The sequence below is a fragment of the Mytilus trossulus genome, chromosome 11 (assembly GCF_036588685.1).
Source record: "Mytilus trossulus isolate FHL-02 chromosome 11, PNRI_Mtr1.1.1.hap1, whole genome shotgun sequence".
Classification (NCBI taxonomy): domain Eukaryota; kingdom Metazoa; phylum Mollusca; class Bivalvia; order Mytilida; family Mytilidae; genus Mytilus; species Mytilus trossulus.
Window position 1 is genome coordinate 55,793,430 of NC_086383.1, and position 27,506 is coordinate 55,820,935.

Below are 27,506 nucleotides of genomic sequence, written 5' to 3' on the forward strand. Positions count from 1 at the left end.
CTAGTATTGAGATCGATAATAATGTTTAGAGCAATTGGTTTTAAATTTCAGCCTTCGTTTTGTCCTGAAACCCATGATTCTTGCAGGACTTCCGCTCCCGTCCAATATCTTCAGAAGGTTTACGAATAGCAAAGCACCGTTTGGTGGCAATGCATCTAAGTTGGCCACATTTTCTACGCCGACAATATTGTTTTTAGCCATCAAAACGTGGACAGGAAAATCTGTTGAAGGTCCGTAGTCATTGGAGGGTGTATCCACGCCAATTACATTAACTCGACGATTCCTTATCAACCAACTTACAGTGGCTTGGTGCCAGCTTGGAAAATGGAAAGTAGATCCGTCATTTGGTGTTTGCGTATTGAAAACCTGTCTAAAATCCGGATATCTGATGTCCCAACCGGAATTCATTAGAACTACTGATCCATCTGGTATTCTGCCGTTTTTCCGCTCCCATTCATAAACATCGGATAATGTCACGCGATAATCGGGGTTATTTTGTACTTTATTTTTTACGTTGATTATAACTCCATTCCCTACAAGGTGGTCAACAGGTATCTGGTGTGCTCGCCATGAACCGTCAGCGAAATGGGCTGGTGCATCAACATGTGTTCCAATGTGTTCCGTCGTACGAAACGAATTGATTTCAAACCTACAATAACAAGACATCCATTATCATAATTGTGTGTGTTTTTCTTTTATGTTCCTATAAAAACAGTGTATTGTATATATAAACTCATGACAAAAATAACTACATGCACCTGCAACCTTGTATTGCTGTAATCAATATTAAAAATGTATTGATGCATTCAACATGAAGTAAACGCTGAATATATTACCTTGCTAATTGTGCCATGCAAGATTTATTTTTCGTATGGAAAGCAAAAGCTTGTTTAACTCCATCGTTGCAATTCTTTACAATGCAATTCGACAATGGCATGTTTGGGAATTGCAATTCGAAATTTACAACTCTGTAATTATGTATTAAAATTAACAAATTTTAATGTTCCATACATGATACATAGTATAGTTTTGATATATTATTTTGTAAATAGTCGTTTGTATTTTTTAATTCGAATTTTTAATATTTCTGTTGCTTGAAAAATATACTATTCAGTTGTTTACTTGCAAATCGACATTTATCTATGTCGACGTATATAACATGTATTAACCTGGAACCTTTGTATATCGATCGTTATGTTACACACGATTATAACAAATTATGCATTTTATGTTGAAATTGGTACCTGCTTTTATGGAATTGTTGACAAAAATTCTCCAATTTTTCCATACTTGGTACATGTAACTTAGTGATTTTTCCTGACAAATTTTTCAAAAGATGGTAGCATTTTTAGTACAATCTAATTCTAACAGGTAACCTTAATTAACATTAATATAGTACTAAGATAGTGAAAAACTATCAAAATACTCAATTTAACGTATGGTTTGTTTGTTTCTTTATCTATATTATCATGATTATTGTCATGTTATTTTCGACTTATTTCTTTGAAATCCATTTGGCCATTTTAGAGTATCAAAAAGGAAAATCAACATTTTGTTTTTCAATGTAGATATGTCAATTCGTCCCATACTGAATAATACTGATTTCCCTTTATTATTCTTAACACAGTAATCTGTGTATTTTAGTTTCAAAAACACATTCTTATCTGAACTGGCTAGAATTGAATTTTTCGTCATATTGAATCGTTTCAACTGGATTTTTGCAGTTAGGTTACAAATAGTATCATGGCATAAAGATTTCCTTTTATATATGCTTCTACCACAAAATTTATCAGAAATAAGTATTCTGAATTAGGACATGTGCAAAAACACACAAACAAATATTCCTACTAGTGCTTTCGACCTTTTTGAAAAACAACCAAAAATGTGTAATATTAAATATACCATAAGCATAAAATGCAACGATGCATCAACACCACTTTGACGACGTTGCATGGACATATAACGTTAAATCCCCATGCAGAGTTATTGGTCCTTGAGCAGGGACCGACAAGTCTGCCTGAGAGATTGATAAAGTTCAAGTGTGTGAAGAAAAGAAAATTAATCAAGATTACATGTTTTAACCAAGACCTTACTCTTAATTTATCATAAAAATAAACAATTGAATATTTTCAATTTTTTGTAATTTCGAGAGCAAAATAACAAACTCTCTTCTTATAACCCAATTTAACCATGAAAAAGAAAGATGCGGTATCTCTCGGTACGTACCAATTGTCAGATCCGAAAGGTCCTCTGAAGTCAATCTGTAGTTCAAATGGGGTATTTCCCGGGTAACGGATAGACGCATTACTGAGAGTATGTGTTAAATCGACAACATCGTAACATAGACTAAGTGCTGTTGTAAAAGTCAAAAATACAATGTAGACTTTTAAGTTAATCATTTCCTGGTTTTACTCTTCTAAGAGAAATTTCAAATTGATCTTGTTCTTGATTCTGAAATCAAAATGTGTATATACATGGAACGTTTGAATTTGTATGTTCAACATCACTGGTTATACAACGAATTAGACGTACCAGGTGTTTGCATTGCTTCCTTAAAACAACTACGTGTTTGGATTTTTTTTTTTTTTTTGCAATCGTTAACGCTGAGCAAATAAGTATTTAAGGTAATCTATTTCAAACTAAATATACAAGATTTTTATGTTTATCGTTTACCTAGGACATTTTGTTACATTTAATCGATAGGGAATGACTTGTTCGTTTGTTTTTTTTAAACTACATGTTGGGTTTTTTTTCAAACGTAAAAGCAGTGCATATTAGTCATTTAAGATTAAAAAAAAAACTCAATATACAAGATTTTTATGTTTGGCTTTTAGTGAGATCATTTTAAAACCTTTTTTTTTCGACTGGAAAAAAATTATCCTTCAGTAGAAAAAATACATAAGTCACGTGACATTGTATATGGTCGCCTTAATTTCAGCTCATAGAAAATAAGTTTGTTTATACTGAAAAACGAAGCAAAGTAAACTAAATGTGTGTGAACTAGAACTTTAAAAGTATCGGTTAGATTTATACAGATACCAGTGTGGACAAAATTCTGAAATGCAAGATAATATGGCACAATATGTTCATTATTCAATGTGTGATGTAAATGGTGGAAGCCAATATGTAGGACATGCTAATGATCAGCTGTTGTGTGAACATCCTGTCAGTACTGAACACTTGAGACCCCAATCAATGAGAAAAAGACAAGCATCTGATGAAAACAATCACAGTTTAAGGGGAACACAATCACAAAACAACGAACATAAGAAATCTAAACAATGCGATAGTAACAACATGTCGAGTGCACCTTATGATAATGATAGAGGTAAAATCAGACATAGAAATAATGCAAGCTAGAATCGGGGATTTGGAGAAATCATTGGCAGAGGCAAACAGCTCAAAGGGTGAAAAGTCAATAATTAACCATAACTAGAGGCTCTAAAGAACCTGTGTCGCTCACCTTGGTCTATGTGAATATTAAACAAAGGACGCAAATGGATTCATGACAAAACTGTGTTTTGATGATGATGATGTGTTTGTACATCTTACTTTACTGAACATTCTTGCTGCTTACAATTATTTCTATCCATAATGAACTTGGACCAATAGTTTCAGTGGAAATGATAGTAAAAATTTACAAATTTTATGATTGACCATTTTGGTCATGTTGACTTATTTTCAGGTCTTACTTTGCTGTACATTATTGCTGTTTGCAGTTTATCTCTATCTATAATAATATTCAAGATAATAACCAAAAACAGCAAAATTTCCCTAAAATTACCAATTCAGGGACAGCTTTTTGTTTTTGTGTTATAAGCCAAAAACGTCATTTTACCACTGTGTTCTATTTTTAGCCTTGGTGGCCCTCTTGATCGGTGTGCCGGGTCACGCCTCACAATTTTTTAACAAGATACTCCAAAGATGATTGTGGCCAAGTTTGGATTAATTTGACCTAGTAGTTTCAGAGAAGATTTTTGTAAAAGATTACTAAGATTTACGAAAAATGGTTAAAAATTTACTTTAAAGGGCAATAACTCCTAAAGGGATCAACTGACCATTTTGGTCATGTTGACTTATTTGTAAATCTTACTTTGCTGAACATTATTGCTGTTTACAGTTTATCTCTATCTATAATAATATTCAAGATCATAACCAAAAACAGCAAAATTTCCCAAAAATTACCAATTCAGGGTCAGCAACCCAACAAAAGGTTGTCAGATTCATCTAAAAATTTCAGGGCAGATAGATCTTGACCTGATAAACAATTTAAGCCCATGGTTATAAGCCAAAAACTGCATTTTACCCCTATGTTCTATTTTTAGCCATGGCGGCCATCTTGGTTGGTTCAGCGGGTCACGCTACACATTTTTTAAACTAGATACCTCAAAGATGATTGTGGCCAAGTTTGGATTAATTTGGCCCAGTAGTTTCAGACGAGAAGATGTTTGTAAAAGATATACAAAATTTACGAAAAAATGGTTAAAAATTTACTTTAAAGGGCAATAAATCCTAAAGGGGTCAACTGACCATGTTGGTCATGTTGACCTATTTGTAAATCTTACTTTGCTGAACATTATTGCTGTTTACAGTTTATCTCTATCTATAATAATATTCAAGATAATACTGTGGATTCATTTATTTTCGTGGGTATCAATTTTCGTGGATAAAAAAAAAAGACGTTTCGTGGTATACGTAAATTCGTTGATCGCTGTTTACAAAAAAAAATAAAAAAAATCAGATACGTAATTCGTGAATTTCTTTTTGATTTAGGAGATCATATAACCTCCTTGGTTTGACCAATAATAAAACAAACAAAAAAGAAGGAATCCATTGAAAATGTTTTGAATTGTCAAAATCCTCGCTTGGTCATTTTAGGTTAAAGTGTTCATTGAAAACTTCGATAGCAATAATGAACAAAGACAACTAATTATTTGTTTGTTTTACAATTTATAAATGCTTGTCGGAATTATATAGGGCAATCAAAACTTTATGATTGAAAGCTCATTTCCCTAATCACGATATAATTAACAGTCCTATAAGTAAAAGGTGTGAAAATGAATGTTCCTGTCATAAACAATACTAGAACACACCCGCGAAATCGCGGGCATTCAGAGCGCAGTTTAAAGTATGTAAAGTGTTGTTGGATGAATTTTGTAATATATTGAATGACTGGAGAATTTCAGCAAAAGTATCATAAGTCATAGGTTATTGGGGACAGGAAAATGCTTTTTTTATCCCTCCTCCTTTATTTCCAATATTTCCATTTTTATACGCCCGTCAAAATTTTGACGGGACGTATTATGGTATACACATGTCCGGTGTCCGTCCGTCTGTCTGTCCGTCTGTCCGGCGTAAACATATCGCGACGTAACTTGAGAACGACTTATCCAAATTTCATGAAACTTTATATAGTTGTTTCTTATGATGGTAAAATGATCTGTTTACTTTTTGGTGAAAATTAGATTTAAACTTTATGATTTACGGCACTTTGTAACTAAAACAGGGGGGTGTTTTTTTCACATGTCGCACTGTATCTCAAAAACAATTCTTGATTATGGCTTAAAACTTTAAACACTTCTTAGTTATATTAATCTTAATATCTGTATACTTTTTGATGATGATTCAAAATTTCATTTTTGAGTTATTGAGTATTTTGTAAAAAAGGGGGAGGTTTTTTTTACATGTCGCGCCATATCTCAAAATCGATTTATGATTATTGCTTCAAATTTTACACATGTCTTTGTTATATTAATCTTAAGATCTGTATACTTTTTGATGATGATTCAAAATTTCATTTTTGAGTGATTGAGTATTTTGTAAAAAAGGGGGAGGGTTTTTTACATGTTGTGCCGTATCTATATAACAATTTTTGATTATTGCTTAAAACTTTACACACTTCTTTGTTATATTGATCTAAAGATCTGTATACTTTTTGGTGATGATTCAACATTTTATTTTTGAGTTATTGAGTATTTTGTTAAACAGGGGAGTCTTTTTTACATGTCGCGCCGTATCTCGAAAATAATTTATGATTATTGCTTAAAACTTTACACACTTCTTTGTTATATTAATCTAAAGATCTGTATACTTCTTGGTTTTGATTCAAAATTTTATTTTAGTGACATTTAGTTTTTTGTAATAAAAAAAAAACCAGGGTGGGGGGTTTCCCGTCGTGTCTCAAATACTATTTATGATTATTGCATATAACTTCCACATAAGATGTCGGGCGTATCATGCGCTCATGGCGCAGCTGTTTATTTGGTTTTCTATCAACTTCAAAATGAACATACATTTAGTATGTTATGAACATTCAAGTAAGGAGCCTGTAATTCAGTGGTTGTTGTTTGTTTATGTGTTACAAAATTGTTTTTTGTTCATTTTTTTGTACATAAATATGGCTCTAGTTTTATGGTTTGAATTGTTTACATTGTCAGTTCGGGGCCTTTTAAAGCTGAGTATGCGGTATGGGCTTTGCTCGTTGTTGAAGGTCGTACGGTAACCTATAGTTGTTAATATCTGCGTCAAATTGGTCTCTTGTGGAGAGTTGTCTCAACATGGCAATCATACCACATCTTCTTTTTTTTGTAATCAATGAATTTTGTAAAAGATTTAATGACTGGAGAATTTCAGAAAAGGTATCAAAAGTTCACATGAATATTTTTAGCGCTTATCTGTATATTATGAACATTCATTACTTTATAAATATAGTGTATTTACTTTCAATTCTAAGTTTTGATATAGTATACAGACCCTCTCTATTTAATAAACTCTGTGACTGGCCCGGATAGTAAACTTGAAAATGATAGCAGATAGAATTCTAAAAATACACTTTATTCTTTGTATATGTATGTTCAAAGTTTACAGAAAAACGCAAACCGGAAGTCTAATCTGACTTATAATTTCGTCCAATGACGGGACAATATCCGGATGCCTTTTTTCTCGTTTTTCTCCAAAAATAACTCAATCTGAATAATCATATGAATGGATGACAAATGGCACTGTACCTATAGGACACAGAGGCGTGTTGATCAATTTATTGTGGAAAGAAGAGAAGCGACACCCAAAATGAGGTCTTCTCGTTTAATAGTATAGATTACCTACGGGCAATATCCCCGTACTTAATCCTATTGATTTTCAATCACTAGTAAACCAAACTATGACACGGTAATTAACAACTTGCAGTTATTTTCCATGAACAGTTTTAATTAATTTTAAAAAGTAAAGTATCACTGATATTCGATATATTTATTATTGATTTAATTGAAATACTTGTATCTTCTTTCAATAAAAAACACGTGTTATGTTACAATGTTCATCGCTATTCAACACTATACTAGAACTGCATAACATGACCGGAAATAAACATCCGACTCCATACATATTTATCGGGATTATACTTTGTTGAAGTCTTAAATTCGTGGTTCGCTGTGACCCACGAAACCGACGAAAATTGGTATACCACGAATAAAAATGAATCCACAGTAACCAAAAACAGCAAAATTTCCCTAAAATTTCCAATTCAAGGGCAGCAACCCAACAGCGGGTTGTCCGATTCATCTGAAAATTTCAGGGCAGAGAGATCTTCACCTAATAAACAATTTTACCCCATGTCAGATTTGCTCTAAATGCTTTGGTTTTTGAGTAATAAGACAAAAACTGCATTTTACCCCTATGTTCTATTTTTAGCCATGGCGGTCATCTTGGTTGGTTTGGCGGATCACGCCACAAATTTTTTAAAGTAGATACCCCAATGATAATTGTGGCCAAGTTTGGTTTAGTTTAGCCCAGTAGTTTCAGAGGAGAAGATTTTTGTAAAAGTTAACGACGACGGACGACGACGACGACGGACGACGGACGACGGACGCCAAGTGATGAGAAAAGCTCACTTGGTCCTTTGGGCCAGGTGACCTAAAAATAGATTTGTAATAAAAAACTTACAATCATAAGAAAATGAAAACAAAGAAGGCACAACACACAAAGTCCAAGCCCTTTTGAAAGATGGTCTCGCCCTATCACATATCTCTCTTAAGTCAGTAGAAAGAAAAGAAGCTTATGGTAAATCGACAGGACTGGTCATAGTAGAGGTTGGAGACTTTGAACACAAAAAACACATTATGAAACATAAGAAAAACCTAAAAAAAAAGTGAAAAGTATAACAAGGTGTATGTAGAACATGATCTACCAATTGAAACACGTAACTTCCAAGCCACAGTTAGAACTGTTCTTAAAGAAATCGGAAGTCAAAATAATTATATGTTTGCCGGTAATCGCATAGTGAAAAAGCAATAAGACATGTTGCGGCTTGGTGTCTGAAATTGTAGGGGTGGTCTCTCAAGGATAATGACAATGCAAAATGTAGAAAGTGTCTGCTTGAATATTCTGAGTGTGATGTTTTGGCATTAACTCAAACTTGTTTACGTGGTGGTGACAGATTGAGTATTCCTGGCTACACCTTCTTTGGTCAAAATCGAAAACATTTACATAGAAATGCTACCGGGGGATCTGCGGGGGTTGGAGTTCTTGTGAAAAAAAGACGTCCTCCATTCATTTAATGTACTACTTTTAGATACGGAAATTGAGGGAATAATGTGGATAATTTAAATCAAAATTCTGTGATATATCGATTATTGTGGCTGTATGTTGCTTGCCGCCAGCAGAGTCAAGTAGGCCGCTAGATTTGGATATGTATTTTCAAAATCTGTTACAATAAGTTTATGAATACTAAAATTTAGGCCGAATAATAATCTGTGGAGATTTGAATTCAAGAGTTGGTCAAAACAGTGATTACGTTGAAGGCGTCGATATTATACGACCACGAAATGTAGTAGATTTTTGTGAAAACCATCTAGGTGATAAATTCATAAATTTTCTATGTGACATAAATTTCGTAATGTTGAATGGCCGCTTCAATGACCACGAATTCACATATATTGCGCCCGAGGGACGCTCTGTCGTTGATTATATGTGTGTACCAAACGAGGATTTAGAATGTGTACATAGTTTTAGTGTTTTAACGATGTCCAAAAGTATAAATGAAATTAATTACATGCCTGAAAAAATCCCAGATCATTCACTGTTACTTTGTGATTTAATCATCGGATGTAAATATGACTCTACGACAAATTACAATATTAACTCGGATGATCAAATTAAGAAATTTAAAGTGACAAATCTACCAAACGATTTTATGAATAGAGATGAAATAGTTACAAAAGTCAATGAAGTTATCATGAATATTGAAAATTTAATTCGAATTACTGAAAATGTTCAAACTGCGTATGATTAATTTTAAAGGTTGACACACGGGGAAATGGAAAAAAAATTACCCAAGAAAACTTTTAATAACGGAATAAGTAAACGTAAAAAAAAACAAAAACCTTATTGGAATGCTGATTTAACGAATCATTGGAACAAGGCTTGTGGAGCTGAAAAGAGATGGTTAAAATGTCAAGGTTCAAATAGTGTTAAAAAGAAGTACAAAACAGAATTTTGTGATGCTCGAAAAAATTTTGATAGAATAAATCGGAAATATAAACGGAAATATGCGAAAGACGAACAATACAAACTTGAACAGAAACTAGAATCGTTTAATAAAGATGAATTTTGGAAGTCCATCGACAAAACCGGAATAGTAAATGAACGGAAAACATGCGTGCCATGGGCAGTCGTTGATGAAAATGAAAACGTGAAAACGGACAAAGAAGGCGTTCTGAACAAATGAAAAAACGATTTTCATACATTATTTACAAGTGAATCTACAGAAAACCAACGAGCAAATGTCACTTTTGATTCAAATTTAGATGTTACAAAGTTAAATGAGGCAATTACACGAGAGGAAGTTTTACTCGCCGTTGCGCATGCGAAAAACAAGAAAGCTGCGGGGATTGATAGTATACCAGTCGAAGTTTTAAAGAATGATGCCGCTATTGAATTGCTGTACAAAATTATTTAGGGTTGTTTTGAACTCGGACAGGTACCAAATGAGTGGACAAGTGGGATTATAAATCCTATTTTAAAACCTTGAGCAAGCGATGACAGATGTTCTCTTAATTATCGTGGCATAACTTTAATATCCGTACCGTGCCAAATATACTGTACAGTACTTAATAATCGTCTAAGCAAATGGCTAGAAGAAAATGACTGTCTCTGTGATGAGCAGAATGGCTTTAAGCGTTGACGCAGTTGTGAAGAACACATTTTCGCATTATATTCAATTCTAAATGACAGAAACATCAGCCGTAAATCAACATACGTATGTTTCGTTGATATGAAAAAAAGCGTTCGATACTGTAAGGCGGGATTTGCTTTGGTACAAGCTTCAAGTTATGGGAATTCGTGGCCAATTTTTAAATGCAATAAAATCATTATATGAAGATGTTCAGTGCATGGTTCGAGTGAATAATATGCTAACACCGTGGTTTGATGTGTCATCTGGAGTTAAACAGGGATGTATTCTCTCGCCTACATTATTCTCTGTTTATATAAACGACTTAGCCGACCGTATCAACAGTCTTGACTGTGGAGTGTCTTTAAGTGAAAGAACATTAAGCATTTTGCTTTATGCTGATGACATTGCCTTTATCGCTACGGACAATCAAAGTTTACACCGCATGCTTAATGTCCTGACAGACTGGTGCTCATCTTGGAAGTTGTCTATAAACCCAGAAAAGACTAAAGTTGTTCACTTTAGACCGCAATCGTTTGATATTTCAGACTTTAATTTTACATGCAGTAATTATGATTTAACAATAACGGATTCTTATAAATACCTTGTGATCTGGCTTGACGAACACCTTACATTTACAAAAAATACCAAGGAACTAGCAAATTCAGCAAGCCGAGCTTTAGGTGCCGTTTTTGGACGTTTTATTTCATCCGGTGGTATGTCATATAAAGTTTATACAAAATTGTACAACTCAATGGGGGAGCCTATCTTAATGTACGGAAGTGGAATTTGGGGAACAAAATCGTTTAGCGTAATAAACTGTGTGCAAAATAAAGCCTGTAAGTAATTTTTATCATTTGGTAGAAATACGTCTTATATTTCTACTATGGGCGACTTAGGATGGACATCATGTTTGAATAAGCAGCGCGTTTCATGCTTTTGGGGCCCTTTATAGCTTGTTGTTCGGTGTGAGCCAAGGCTCCGTGTTGAAGGCCGTACTTTAACCTATAATGGTTTACTTTTTAAATTGTTATTTGGATGGAGAGTTGTCTCATTGGCACTCACACCACATCTTCCTATATCTATATATTCGGCTTCTGTGTAAACTAACACGAATGGATCAAAGTAGAATTGTATGATGTTATGATATTTGGAGTTGGATATCACGTCGACGGAAAGGCTGGAATACGGAGGTGAACAAGATGGTGAACTTATTGGAAATTAGGAACATTTAGTGATGTGTCATTAAGTACAAAAGTAGCCATGAAAAAAGTCACTGGACATGTTAACATCTTAAATAATACAGAATGACAAAGAGAAGTCTTTAACGGTCGCGGAAAGTATAATGGAAATAAACTTAGAAAATACAGGCAATACAAAAGCAACTGTTCCGTGGAACCGTATGCGTCAAAAATTACTCCCCGGTCGTACCGACGTGTAATGGCCTTGTTTTGTACAGGCTCGCTCCCGTTAGCCATCGAGACTGGAAGATACACAAAGCCGTCAATACCTGTTGAAGACCGTTTATGTGTTTATTGCTTTGACAATAGTGTTGAAACTGAGAAACATTTTTTATTGAACTGTTGTCTATATAATGACTTAAGATTTGACCTTTACTCAGAATGTTCAAAACATATATAATTTACTAGTTTCGAAAATTTGAATGACGATTTAAAATTTATACAAAATTAGTCATGAATTGCTCCGAGATTCAGCATTTTTTTATGTAAAAGTGTTCATAAGTTTTTTATGCGACGTAAATTATTTACATAATTTTTAACTATTTTCATACGGCATAAATTGTTTACTTAAATTTTTAACCGTGGAAAATTATTTTAATTTATTCAGTTTATTTAAATTATGCATATGAGTTGATTTTTTTTCCCTGCAATATATTAATGTAAATATTTTCACATATATGTGTGAAGTTTTAGATGTATGTAAAGTAAATATTTTTTACGGAACATTTTCAAATATTTTTTGAATCATGTTGAAAATACTCTTAAATCATAGTTATTTGTTTTAAAATTACAGTATTTCAAAGTATCATTGGATTTTTAAGAACATGTATATATATATGTATATATATAAGATCTAACATTGTTGGGTTGATGTTTAGACGAGTTGTATATACATTATGTACACAGCCATCATGATGTATCACCATCATTGATGGCGATCCGATGGATACATCTGTTGTAGGGTTGTCACTGACTCAGACGTACTTATGAATATAATTATTTTCTGTGACTGTATCTTACATTAATTTGTAGGATCCTTTAATATAGATAACTTAGCTGATCTGTAACAATAACATCTTCATGCCTTATATATCATGTACTGTAGTACGCCGCTAGATTAAAACTGACGTGGAAAGGTAACATATGGCCACCGAAAGCTCTTTTTTTGAGAGCCCAGGTGGTCGTGTGGTCTAGCGGGACGGCTGCAGTGCAGGCGATTTGGTGTCACGATATCACAGTAGCATGGGTTCGAATCCCGGCGAGGGAAGAAACAAAAATTTGCGAAAGCAAATTTACAGATCTAACATTGTTGGGTTGATGTTTAGACGAGTTGTATATATATATATATATAAGTACGTCTGAGTTAGTGACAACTCTACAACAGATGTATCCATCGGATCGCCATCAATGATGGTGATACATGGCTGTGTACATAATATATATACAACTGGTCTAAACATCAACCCAACAATGTTAGATCTGTAAATTTGCTTTAGCAAATTTTTGGTTCTTCCCTCGCCGGGATTCGAACTGCCCCAGGTGGTCGTGTGGTCTAGCGGGACGGCTGCAGTGCAGGCGATTTGGTGTCACGATAGCACAGTAGCATGCGTTCGAATCCCGGCGAGGGAAGAACCAAATATTTGCGAAAGCAAATTTTTACAGATCTAACATTGTTGGGTTGCTCAACCCAACAATGTTAGATCTGTAAATTTGCTATTTGTGCAGTGTGTTTCATAAGCCAAATGATATGGCTGGGTATTGATTGTTCTATATATGTTTTAATATTGTTGTATGATATGTATGTCAATCAATATGTGACACAATAATAAAATAGATTATAAAAAGGAAAACATGTCATCTTGTTAACAATTTGCTGGTTAAGAATCTAATTCATTTTAAGTAATACTTTCAAAATCGTTGTGATTGATTAAGATTTAAAACGTTCCAAACAATCAACTTAACAAATGAAGTAACGTTGTTTTAATTTTAGTACACGGATAATAAAATTACCCATAGTTTAAATCCTGAAAAGACGAATGTGTTCGTTTATTTATAATATTGCAGTAATCTTTAAAATATGAACATTGTAAGCAGCAAGAATAAAGAAACGAGCTGAAACATTACATATAAGATTGAGTTAATTCTGCCAATTGATATTTTATATTGTGTTTTTCTATCTTGTGATGTTATGCTATTGTTCAGAAAAAGGGAGCAGGTTTGGATCCATTAAAACGTTTGATCCCGCTGCAAATGTTTGCACCTGCCCTAAGTCAGGAATCTGATGTACAATAGTTATCGTTTGTTTATGTAATATATACGTTTTTCTCGTTTCTCGTTTTTTTATATAGATTAAACAGTTGGTTTTCCCGTTTAAATGGTTTTACACTAGTAGTTTTGGAGTCCGTTATAGCTTGTTGTTTGGTGTGAGCCAAGGCTCCGTGTTGAAGGCCGTACATTGACCTATAATGGTTTACTTTATTTTAAACTGTTAGTTGGATGAAGAGTTGTCTCATTGGCACTCACACCACATCTTACTTTATCTATTTGTACAAAAAAAGATTGATCAAAACAAGGGAATATCAATTTTGAAATAGTTAACCTTAAAAGACCTATATGCACAGCTCTTACGTTTGTTAAAAAACATGTATTTTTTTTAGAAACATGAACAAAGAAATTCAAACACCTGCTACATCTAAATTCGTTATACAACCAGTGAAATTGAACATATAAATCAATATTTAATATGGAAAGCCAACGGGGTCAAAATTCTTAATTCGTAACTTGTCAATTCGTACAAATTAACAATTTACGAATTAACAATTAAGAAATTACACGGTTACAAGTTACGAATTGACAAGTTACGAATTAAGAATTTTGACCCCGTTGGCTTTCCATAATTTCATGCATAAACAAATTTTGATTACTGAATAAAACTCTATTTAAAATGTCTTTCAGAAGAGAAAACCATGGCCAGAAAATGTTAAATATAAAATGTGTCATCGTATTCTTTTTACGTTTACAGCAGGTAAAGTCTTTGTTACGATATTTGTAGGATTAACGCATAATCATATGCGTCGATTCTTTCCTCGGAAATACCCTAGACTGTCATGATGATAATATTTGTATATAGAAAGAAGATGATATGGTATGATTGTCAATGAGACAACTCTCCATCCAAGTCACAATTTGTAAAAGTAAACCATTACGGGTAAATCGGCGCGAGACGTTTGCGCTTTTTATTTTGGACACTTGCGCTTCAAATCATAAGACATTTGCGCTTTTAAAAAAAGGACATTTGCGCTTTTGCAATATTTGGTTTTTATGACTTCCCTCCTCCTTTTTACGGGCTTGGGACCGACAGGTTTGACCTGGCAGAGTTAAAGTCATAATTTTTTAGTATATGGTTAAAAGTTTAAAATCTTTTCATACTATAGTAGTACATTTCATAGCACATTCAGGGCATATAGCACATTAATATGTTTAAAAAGTTAATATACAGCTAAACGGAAACATTCTAAAGACATAAAGCATGTAGTCATCACAGGTCAGTTTTCGCTTGATATCTGCTTGGTGCCTGTTTATCAATTTAACGAATCTTAATGTAATTCACATATTTTTGTTCAATGATACTCTCCAAAAAGATAAAAATAGCAGGATGAGTCATATAAAACTGTTCATTATAGTGGGCATGGAAGGATTCTGGACCATTTGTTGTATGCTTACTGTGTGATGGCTGGAAATCGTGATTCAATTGTCACATAATTTTCTGCCAGGTAGTCTGCAAATTTGGAATATCTAGGTTCACTTATATATAGGTAAAAAGCGCAAATGTCCGATCACTTTAATACAGGTGAATCGAAATCTAAAGCGCAAATGTCCATAGTATCGGAAGCGCAAATGTCCTATCGTTTTACAGGTAAAAAAGCGCAAACGTCCTGTGTAAATTTACGGTCTTCAACACGAAATCTTCGCTCACGTCGAACAGCAAGCTATAAAAGATTAGCATAGATAACTAGTGCAAACCAATGCAAACAATGACTCCAAAAGTTTATTCTATATAGTTAAGGGGCATGCATTAGCTGTCAAATACATGTTCACCGCTTTGACTGAAATTCTCATATTTATTCTATAAAAATGTCAAACGTTATTCTAAACTATCAACAGTCTAAACAATTTACAAGGTATGGTATCAATAACATGTACAGCTTCGTTTCGTGTGTATTTTATTCTAGACGCCATCTAATTCACTATGAATTTGACCTAATATGACCATATAAAGAAAGTAAGTAAGTAAGTAAATTGTTTATTATAGTGACATGTGTAAATCAGCATAAATATATAAATTTGTACAAAATATAATTACATATATAATACACCCGGCCCAATAAGTCACTTTTACTTTTAGAACAATATAAATGTTCTAATATCACGTGTCAATTGCCAATTTGAATTTAAATACAGATAATTATAGATTAAGAATTAACGATTGTAAAAGTTCATATATTATTCATCTTTAATTTGTGAAAAAGTTGAAGAATGTTAACTAGAGTAAACTGTTTTTTTTTCTGCGGAAAAGGGACGCTGCTAAGTATTTAGCTATTTTCCTTGGATGGTTCACCATTAGAAATGTTATATAAAAAAGAAGATGTGGTATGATTGCCAATGAGACAACTATCCACAAAAGACCAAAATGACACAGACATTAACAACTATAGGTCACCGTACGGCCTTCAACGATGAGCATCTCTCCATATATCACTGTAATAAGTTCGTATAATTTGTTCAAAATTTTTTTTATCCACCATTGTTCTACTTCCGTAATAATGTAACATATTAAGTTCAGTGAAAATATCTTTAGTGTCACTACACCAATTGTTTGTGCAACGATCATAATCCATATTGAACACCACTTTCGTTAATCGGTCGTCTTCAAACGATAATAGCCTATTCCAGTAGCGAATAATGTTTACCCAATGCCGAAACTGACTTGGTATCCATCCAGTATCCCCATACAGTGCTAGAATTGGTGCAAATCTGTGAACGCCTTAGTATTATCGAATTGATCTGTTCTGTACGTTGTCTATTGATTGAAACCTCCTATTTCCCAATATTCCAGATGCGTAGTCGAGGATTTGGAGTAACACACGAATTAAAAAGTTTTTCATAAGACTGAAAACCAAAATCCTTTAAACTATTGATTTTCGAGTAGTTTTACCTAACTAAAGGCTCTTCCTGCACCTTTAGCTACCTAAAGTTACCTTTACAGTTAAAAGTTACACCTAAGTATTTGTAATCGTCCACTGTTTTTAACGCATTATTGCCGATTGAAAAGTTAAATTCACTCTGCTTTTTACGTCCTTTACGAAAGTGCACGCACTTAGATTTGTCCGTGTTGATCAGAACCCTCCAACGTTTACACCAGCTATGAATCACATTTAACATTTGTTGAAGTTCATCCTTACTTTTTGCGAACATAACAAAAACATCAGCGTAAAGTAGAAGTGAAATCCGTCTTCCATTAATATCAAATCCTAAATTCAAATCATTAACTTCTTTAACCAGATCGTTGATGAAGATAGAGAAAAATGTCGGAGAAACGTTATCCCCTTGTTTTACGCCGGATTTACAGTCAACCCAATTCTTCAGCTTATTGTTGATACGCACACAGGAGCTTGTATGCTGATAAATGCTTTTATTTAAATTGTAAATTTTGCCGTCTATATTATGAGTGATGTAAACATAAATATCGAAAAATTAAGCAACTCGTGCAATAAGATTTTTATAGGTCTGTTTAATTTTATATTATAGATTAAAAATATTTGTCAATCATCATTTTCACCTGTGTAACAAAGATGTTTGTGGATCGAATCAGTCAATCAAAATGATTACAAAAATTGCTACAACAAGTTTTCCCTACAAAACCTTCTACCGTGTGTTTGTTCTTTTATTATTATTTGTGTGTTTAAGTGAAAATTGTATAGTCCCAACAATATCCAGACAACTGTAGTAACAAATCTAAAGGGAAATCAGTATTATTCAGCATGTGACGATTACCATAGGGACGAATAAACATATCTTAATTAAAAACGGAACGTTAGTCTACCTTTCGAATTTTTCTAAATGCCTCGGTCATCGGACGCTCAGTAGCTGAATTGAATGTTTTGACAGTCTGTCTTTATCTCGAGGTTCTATCTTTGTGTTGATGTGTGTTGTCTGTAAGCATTAGAAACCATCTTAAGAAATGTTTTGGCAGAAACAGTAAGTACCCAAGTCTGAAAAATTTGGTGAAAAAAATCAACAATGCCATAATAGCAGATACTCAACTATTTACAACATATAAGTCAAATAATGCACAATTTGCTATAAATATGATGTGTAACAGAACGATCGATATAACAAAGGTTGCCTTTTTATATACATGTTCGTCAACTCAGTGAAATATCGATTTACAAGTAAACTACTAAAATATACATTTTTTCAAGCAAAGCGAATTATAATAAAAATCGAATTACTAAAAACAGATTGCCTATTCACAATATATCACAAATATACTGTGCAGTAAGAACGGAAAATCAAATTGATTTTTTAATACACAGTTGCAAATTCGAACAGGAATTCTCAATCGTTCAATTGTTGTGTAGCATTGTTTTAAGAACTGAATTAAAGGGAAACTTCGCAAAAAAATCAAAAATTGATATTATGTCCATTCTGTATAAAAAGGCTCAAATTTATAGATCTTTAAGTTTTATTCCGCTAGATAAGAGATCAACATCGATTTTAAATTTTGAGTATCAATTTTCTACGCTCCGCCATTTTGTCACCTTCTACGATTATAATCACGATATGTCTATAAAACACAAAGGACCAAAACTACAGTAACCGATGTAGTCGTAATTGCGTGTCGATATCTTGTCAATCGAACTGCTAGCTAACTATAGACTGAGTTACGTACATACAATTTTAGAATTGCAACGTTGATATTATTACAGGTTTTAAAAGTCATGCGAAAGATGCTTCGTGCCACAAATAGAAAACTTTTCAAAAGTTCGCTATGTATATGGCCAATTAAAACGTTTAATCCCGCTGCAAATGTTTGCACCTGTCCTAAGTCAGGAATCTGATGTACAGTAGTTGTCGTTTGTTTATGTAATATTTACGTGTTTCTCGTTTCTCGTTTTGTTTATATAGATTAGACCGTTGGTTTTCCCGTTTGAATGGTTTTACACTAGTAATTTTGGGGCCCTTTATAGCTTGTTGTTCGGTGTGAGCCAAGGCTCCGTGTTGAAGGCCGTACTTTAACATATAATGGTTTAATTTTTAAATTGTTATTTGGATGGAGAGTTGTCTCATTGGCACTCACACCACATCTTCCTATATCTATCTACAAGTGTTATTTTGCGATTCAAAAAATGGAACTTAAGCCATTGTCTTGGCAATGCATTTAGGTATAGCACAATTAAAACAAAAATACTGAACTGAAAGGTAAATAAAAAAAAAAAAAAAAGTCCATAACCACTGACAAAATCGATTGTTATCAACCAACATAATGAATAAAACAACTGTCATATTCCTGACCTGACATAAAAATTGTCGGTTTATAGAAATAAGATGATGGTGTATGAATGCAAATGAGACAACTCTCCATCCAAGTGTACATACATATAACCAACAAAAAGTACGGACTTAAAGACGGAGCATTTGCTTATCCCTAACAGCAAGCTACAATAAACTAAAAAAAATGACAAGTATAAAAACAATTCAAACAGGAAAATCAACGATCTTTTCCATATAAAAAAATTAGAAACGTCGAGAAACACTGATAACTCACAACATCAAACAACAACCACTATTTTAAATCATTTATCTATACTCTGCTCACTATTCGAATGCCCATAGGAGAAGTCATTTCTCAATCGAAAAAAAAGGTTTCAAAGTGTTCTCGCTAAAAATAAAACACAAAAATCTAGTAGTATGTTTCAATCCCTTTTGACATTGGAGTAACAGTTACTTTCGTCACGTTCAACAAGTTAATACTAATGTCATTTACAAGACCACTTATATTATACTATTCGTATTGCCCTCGTTAGGGCAAATATCTACGTTTGAAATAAAATCAAATATAGTTTTCTAATAAATTTTGAACATGAACGTGTAGAAAGATTTGAGTTATCTCTCTTTTGTCATTCAAATCAAACGTCTGACACATCGAACGGATTTACCAAATTTCTTTTACCAAATATATATATATATATATATACACAGTGGGAAAGATCAGGATTTTAATGAAAAAACACATCACGAGTCATGTTCAGGGTGTATAAATACACATGCATTCACATATATAATATGACTCCAGTTATAACAGCATACTACTGTCGTATTTGTCGGTGGATGCTTTTTCGCACGCAGATAAAACTTTTATTTAATGACCGTTTTTTTATGGAACGCCAACACTGTCTTATTATGCCCATTTTTCATTATATGTGGTGCATTTACCTTTATATGATGTGCATTTACCTTTATATGATGTGCATTTACCTTTATATGATGTGCAATTGTCATCATATGATGTGCAAACACCTTTATATGATGTGCAAATATCCTTATATGATGTGCAAACATACTTATATGATGTGCAAACACCTTTATATGATGTGCAAATATCCTTATATGATGTGCAAACATACTTATATGATGCGCATATATACTTATATGATGTGCAAATATACTTATATGATGTGCAAATATACTTATATGATGTGCAAACATTCTTATATGATGTGAAAATATACTTATATTATGTTGAAAGATCCTTATATGATGTGCAAATATACTTATATGCTGTGCAAATATACTTATATGATATGTACATATCATTATATGATGTGCAGTTTCCATTATATTATGTGCAAACATCTGTATATGATGTGCAAACATCTGTATATGATGTGCAAACATCTGTATATGATGTGCTTGTGTCATTATATCATGTGGTTGTAATCTTATATTATGTGGTTTAATTTACTTTATTATATGATGTCGAAACGTCATTATATGGTGTGCTTTCATCGTCGTTATGGTCAATGAACATGATTACGATTAGAATGATTACTGTCTACGTCATAACTGATTCCGATCTGCCTCTGTGGAGTAACCGTTACTACTAATTAGGATTAAATCTGTAGCTACCGTTTAGAAAATTGTTGAGACTTGAGATAAATCTGCCATTTTAGTACCTCGTTTTAAGATGCAAAAAATCACATCTGATATTGTTGGAAAATTGTAAAAATATATATGAAGTTTTGTTTAAATCGACGGGTCTTTGATAATAAACATATTCATACGAAGTCTACAATACGGTTAAGGTTATTAAATTTAATAAATAATTCTTTTGTGTCATGCTCTATGAATGTTTTAACGAGGGAAGGCATTATATTTGTCAATATCAGTATACCTAACGTTAGCATTTTTTCTATATTTTTAGAAGATAATACACGAAGTTTAGTATTGTCATTTATGTAAATATTGCCTTTCTGATCATTTTAGCTGTTGGAGTGACTCTTTGTATATTCTCAAGATAGACACAAATAATTGGGAAAAAAACGGACTCTGTTAGAGTAGTGGTTTATATAAGGAACCGGTCATTTGAAACCAAAAAAAAAAAGAAGGGATAGGAAAAAATAAAGGGGGCCTTTCAGTTTATCATTTTTGGAATGGAAAAGTGACATTCAATTTTATATAGTTAAAAATTTGCCGCGGTATAATGTTATGGCGAATTCTTCGTCAACCGTTGGCATCAATCTTAACGCCTCGTTTCGCTCAGCTGAATTGTTAAAACCTGAAAATTTAGTTTCAACAATTTCTTCTAGCAGAGAATTTTTCATCTGTAGCTATTATTGAATGAAGGCGTGGTAAAAATTAATGAAACCACAAACGGCGAATCCAAACTCAGTTCCCTGAAGTCGCAAACAACTTTCATACTTCAATACCTTGATTATATATGTTCTTGTCTATACCTTGCAAGAAAAGGTTTCTCTATTATTAGTTATCAAGATAATAGCCAATAAGACAACAAAACTCTGAAAAGCTAAAATTGCCCAAAAAGAACCTTTACTATTGAGTATAATTCAGACGCAAAATCTATTATGTTTCCAGGATAAACGCAAAATATTAAAAGCCGCTGCCGTAAATCTTCACTTTGAAAAATTCAAAACACCACTCTCTATCTGTAAGAGAACAACAAGTCTCAGTAAAAAATAAATAAATGCAGTGTTTTAAGTTCATTTAGACACCAGATTAAAAACGCTCAATTCTCCGGTTTTGTTGGATTGATACACACCTTCAAAAATTTGAAGGCTGAAATTTCATTGGCTGATGTAGTATATACAAGGACAGAAAATAAAATGACGTGTTGTCAGATCTCTGTATCCAAAGCTTAAACAGACGATCTGTACATTATATATTAATAAATAAATGTGTTAGACACCGACTCTAGTTTGAGGGAAGGAGCACGTGTATTCCTTGTTCGGAATTAATATAAAAAAAACACAAAAAAAACATGGTTCATTTTTTTTTTTAAGTTTCATCATTATTTTATTTTTTCCTCATTTCAAATGGAAACAAACTATTTCGCCTCCCTTCTGAAATAGATAAAATCTCTTTCAAGAAATTTAGAATCAAACATTTACAAAACAACTTGCCCCCCCTTTCGTCGTAGCATGTTCGCCTTGAGTGAGAGGGGTCGTGGGTTCGAACCCCGGCCGGTCAAAACCAAAGACTTTAAAATTCATATTTACATGCTGCTTCCCAGCTTATTATATAAGCACGCGGGATTAAGTATTAAGAGCAAAAGCTGGTCGGCTCGGAATCAGAAAAATGTGTCCGGGTAAGGTGATATAATGTCTTCCTTCGGAATGCTACCTTTTGAACTAGCATGTTAAAAAATCCGGCTCAGTGTGTCGGTCTAGTACAAAACAGAGTTAATATTCATATCACATTTACATGTTCTTGTACGAATATGCATATATCAATTTGCCGCTGGACCTCAGAAATCCACCCATAATCTTCTATAGTTGAAACTGTGAAATATATGCACAAAAACATGATAAAAAGCTGCACGTAAATGTAATGCACCGAGTTCAGCTTCATTTCATATCTCCCTTTAATCCATTTCGGGTGAAAGTGATGGGCGCTCGGTGGTCGAGTGGTTACATTGTCATTTCGGGGCCTTTTAAAGCTGAATATGCGGTATAGGCTTTGATCATTGTTGAAGGCCGTACGGTGACCTATAATTGTTAATTTCTGTGTCCTTTTGACCTCTTGTGGAGAGTTGTCTCTTTAGCAGTCAAACCACATCTTCTTTTTTATAAGTAGTCGAACTGCTGTATCACTAGCATATCAACACTAAGGTGTGCGATTTCAAATTCCGCACGTGGCAGGTAAGCTCGATTCCAATCTTAATTGACCAGAACTGTGTGTTTTCCAAACGAAGGTCAGGGGGTCTCTCCGGGCACTTCGGCTTTCTCCACCAATATAAACTCACCGCCACGAAATAGCATGAAAGTGTTGAAAGTGACGCTAAATAACAGTCAATCAATAATCCATACCAGTATACTTATGGCCTCTAAATCTATATATTTGGTATCACAAAGTCAATGTATGACATCAGTATACAGAGATAAAAATAATAACTATGTACAGTATATACAAAACAAGAGAGAGAGGTTTCAAAATTACTAAGACAGTTGGAGGACAAACGCACGTGTTTATATATTTTTTTAATAAACGAACAAGCTGAAGTTGACATTTTACAGAAATCTTATACATCCTTCCTCTTTTCAAGTTTTCGTACATGGCTTAAAGCCTTATCGGATAAATGTTTTTGTCATATTAAAATTTCCCGTTTTAGTAACAACAATTCCCAAATAGTTATATTGTTTTCTCTAATTCTATGGAAATTTATCCCTTTTCGAACCCATTGTATAAAAAAATTTAATCAACGTGTGGTTGCTGGTGATCTCAGAAGATCATTGGATGATTTTAAGGGTCATGACCTTTTTGGCTGACTGGATGAACCAAAATATGATAACAGGTGTTAATGAAATTGACAACTTCGTGCAATGTGAAAGGCACTCGAAGGGGATTTTCGGTAAACAAAAAAAGAAAATGTCTTTTTAATCATTAGAGAAACAGATTCTTACATAGTTACTCGTGGATTATCGGATTTATCCAATCTCGATAGTTAAATTATTAATTTTAAAGTACTCGCCGAGGCGGCTCGAACTTTAAAATTGATAATTTAACTATCTCGATTGGATAAATCCGATAATCCACTGGTATCAATGTAAGAATCTATATTTATTATCTTAATGTTAGTATCATTGTTAGAAAATCGGAGATTTTTTGGCTTCCGTCCAAAAAAAACTTTCCTTTCAAGTTCCAAGTCTTACAATAATCATGGAAAGCATTGAGTTGAGTCTGCAGGTCCTGTGCTGTTTCAGCCAACAACACCGTGTCATCTGCAAACACTATAACAAAACACTCAAGATATATTTCTAATTCTCTTTCCAGATCTTCTGGTATAGTTCTGTTAGTCCTGTAATATTTGTATTCACTAAGAAATGAATTTAGTCAATCAAAAGTAAATAAAATAGGAAAGGTGGTAAGTTTTCTCCTTGTCGAACACCATTGTCACAAGCAAGCAAAGTATTCCGAATTATAATTACTATCGTGTATCGTCGGTACAGCGGATATAGCTTTATAGGTACTTCGAAGCGTGAAAAACTATATACCGTACATTCATTTAACTATGCACCGTACAGAAGTCAGCTATACACAACGCTTCTTGTCGGAATAAAATATCGAAAAATAACTTCTGTACAAAATATTTCAATGCCAATTATTGAAACAGCTATACTTATTACGCACAAACAGTGGCCTTCTATCAGAAAAAGAGTTGCAGTGAATATCGAATCATATCGGATGAGACGAGCGCCAACTTCTTTAACAAGTATTTGCACATGTTTTTAGTAAGGGTTCTTGTTTTGGGCAAATAGTGAGACTTCTCTAATCACCACCCTACGACCAAATCATTTATTTAAACAACAAATTGGTTTAGATTGAAGTACACATTGATATAATGTAAACAAAACAAAAAATTTCGTACTGTGTCAGACGAAAAATCGATCACGGCCCCTTAGTTAGTACCTATATCCGCTGTACCGATGATACACGGAGATGTCAGCGAGTGGGCAAGTGATGAAACAAAGAGTGATGACACAGTTATAAGGTAAACACAGTAATGACAAAGTTAATCCTTTTTATTCTTTTTTTTAAAGGAGACGATAAAGAGGAACAAAATGCAAAAGACGGGCGTCATCCCATTCATCTCGGTTGGAAAATAAAAATATTAAATACCCTAAATTGGAAAAAAGTGTAGCAAAGTGTGATTTTCAGTGGGTTTTTTTCCCTTTTAACTCAATGACTGTACGTCTACGTAAAATCCGTTGCCATTACCACAATGGGGAAAATCCAATGTAATCGGACGAAAAATTAAATCTAAAACACTTCATCAGGAATCAACCCCTTGTATCTCAGAAATCGTTGACGCTACTCCAAATCTTTTGACATACTAGTACTCATGTTTCAGAATTTTATTAGCAATTAAAAAAATCTCCATTAAAATAAGTTGAAAATAAACAATCTGTATATGCCAATATGTGCTCATTGTTGAAGACCGTATGGTGACCTATAGTTATTAATTTCTGTGTCATTTGGTCTGTTGTGGAGAGTTGTCTCATTAGCAAAGATACCACTTTTTCTTTTTTTATAATTACCCACATAGCCATTTCGCATTTCGCGGGCACTACGTCGACTAAGCTTGCAATCTTCGAAATTGGGTATTTTTCTTCCATAATTGGCGTTTTCTGTGGAAAAAAGATTGGTTCAAAGACAAATTAAAAGTAAAAAACACTACATTTAAACGTCATATGCACAAATATTTCCGACTTGGTATGGTTTAGAGGAGTTGCGGCTCAATGGAATCGGTCTCTTCCTTAAGTGGCATAGATTATATGATATCCTAGATTTAATATCATTGTACATATCAATACTACATTATACATCTTACCATTTACAGATTAATATTATTCAATAACATTTTATAAAACAAACCATCTCGCCATATTATGCATCAGTAGATAATTTTATAGCTATTGTTATGAAATATTTTTGAAACAAACTGTGATTTCAATGGTGTCTTTTGCAATGAATAGAAATAAGCAGATGTGGTATGATAGCCACTGAGACAACTCTCAATCCAAGTCATAATTTGTAAGAGGAAACAATTACATGTATATACCTGTACCAAGTTAGGAATATGACAGTTGTTATCCATTCGTTTGATGTGTTTGGACTTTTGATTTTGCCTTTTGATTTTGGACTTTCCTTTTTGAATTTTCCTCGGAGTTCAGTATTTTTGTGTTTTTACTTTTTATAGGTCATAGTACGACCTTCAACGCGGAGCCTATGCTTAAACCGAATAGCAAGGCTATAAAAGGCTCTTACATTTTTTATCATTTTCTCCACAGTCGGGAATTTCTTCAACTAGCTCCTATATTAACTGATCCTAATCTTCAACCGAAATGTTTGAAACGTTGATTTTGTTAAATTGCTTTGTCTCATTTTCCCTATAAATTGCGCTTTCGCTAACTTTTTTTAAAAATGTAAATATAGTGTTGCTGTGTTACGATTGTTAATTTATTCTTCGTGTATACATTATTTTTATTTTTTTGGTGGTGGAACTGTTCGACATACGAAATTATGGTTACCCTATAAAGGGTGTAAAGATCCAGAGCAGAAGAAGCTAGCGATAGATACATATTTGAACCGGGTTAATAGTTTACAGAAGCAGATCGGAATCTGTTATGACGTAGACAGTAGTCATTCTAATCGTAATCATGTTCATTGACCATAACGACGATGAAAGCACATCATATAATGACGTTTCGACATCATATAATGAAGTAAACCTAACCACATAATATAAGATTAAAAGCACATAATACAATGACACATGCAACCACATCATATAAAGATGTTTGCACGTAATATAAAGAAAACTGCACATCATATAAGGATATGTACACACCATATAATGATCTTTGCACATTATATAAGGATCTTTGCACATAATATAAGTACATTTGCACATCATATAATAATGTTTGCACATCATATAAGAATGTGTGCACATCATAGAAGTATACTTGCACATCATATAAGTATATATGCACATCATATGAGTATGTTTGCACATAATATAATGATATTTGCAGATCATATAAGGATATTTGCACATCATATAAGGATATTTGCACATCATATAAAGATATTTGCACATCATATAAAGGTGTTTGCACATCATATAATGACAAGTGCACATCATAGAAAGGTAAAAGCACAGCATATAAAGGTTAATGCACATCATATAAAGGTAAATGCACATCATATAATGAAAATGGTCATAACAAGACACTGTTGGCGTTCCATAGTTTTTGCTTTTTAAAAATGTCTGTTCAAAGTCAGAACTATGACCATGGTGCTACTATAAGGTTCGTTGTAAGCTATTGTCGTAAGGGGACAACAATTTGAAGGTGGAATATAACATGTATTAAGAAAATGAATATCCTGGCAGGGTTAGAACTCATACTAAATGACGAATAATAAGACAGAATGGAAATGAACAGGAAATAAAAAAATACAAAAAGTAATTGTGTACGAAAATGGAAAGAAATTATCGCGGAAAATAATACGAATTCGAAGAGCAACAGATGAAAATGGAGTCAATCCGCCCCCATTCCTTTCCCACCAACCACAAACGTTTATATACGATTCCCTCGATCAGCGATGTTTGAAGTAATGGTATCGTAGCAGTTAATTCGCCTCCTCCCCTTCAAGTTCCACCAACCACAAAAGTCTTGATATACGGTTCCCTCGATCAGCTATGTTGGAAGTAATGGTACCCTAGCCTTAATACTCCCCCTCCCCTTCCCGTCCCACCAATCACAAATGTCTTGATATACGGTTCCCTCGATCAG

The 27,506-nt window shown here is 33.4% G+C and overlaps 2 protein-coding genes across 2 annotated transcripts in view; one reads left to right on the forward strand and one right to left on the reverse strand.

Moving 5' to 3' along the window:
• LOC134690181 (isatin hydrolase-like) lies at window positions 1-25,592 on the reverse strand. Its single transcript, XM_063550158.1, has 4 exons — window positions 25,582-25,592; window positions 23,859-24,004; window positions 2,227-2,353; window positions 1-649 (listed from the first exon to the last, which is right to left on the reverse strand). The coding sequence occupies exons 1-4, from the start codon at window positions 25,590-25,592 to the stop codon at window positions 1-3; spliced, it is 933 nt and encodes a 310-aa protein (XP_063406228.1).
• The window catches only part of LOC134690481 (calmodulin-like), an 88,613-nt gene continuing 78,655 nt past the window's right edge, over window positions 17,549-27,506 (forward strand). The window contains exon 1 of the mRNA XM_063550452.1: window positions 17,549-17,667. The gene's annotated coding sequence lies outside the window, so the exon portion shown is untranslated. The remainder of the gene's footprint in view (window positions 17,668-27,506) is intronic.

Excerpts from the sequence above, each read along its gene's own strand:
- LOC134690181 (XM_063550158.1), bottom strand. Across the intron at positions 2,354-23,858 it reads CAATGCTTTCCATGATTATT|CACTTAGTCTATGTTACGAT; the intron begins GTAAGACTTGGA and ends CTTTTACAACAG. Across the intron at positions 650-2,226 it reads CCTTTCGGATCTGACAATTG|GTTTGAAATCAATTCGTTTC; the intron begins GTACGTACCGAG and ends TTGTTATTGTAG.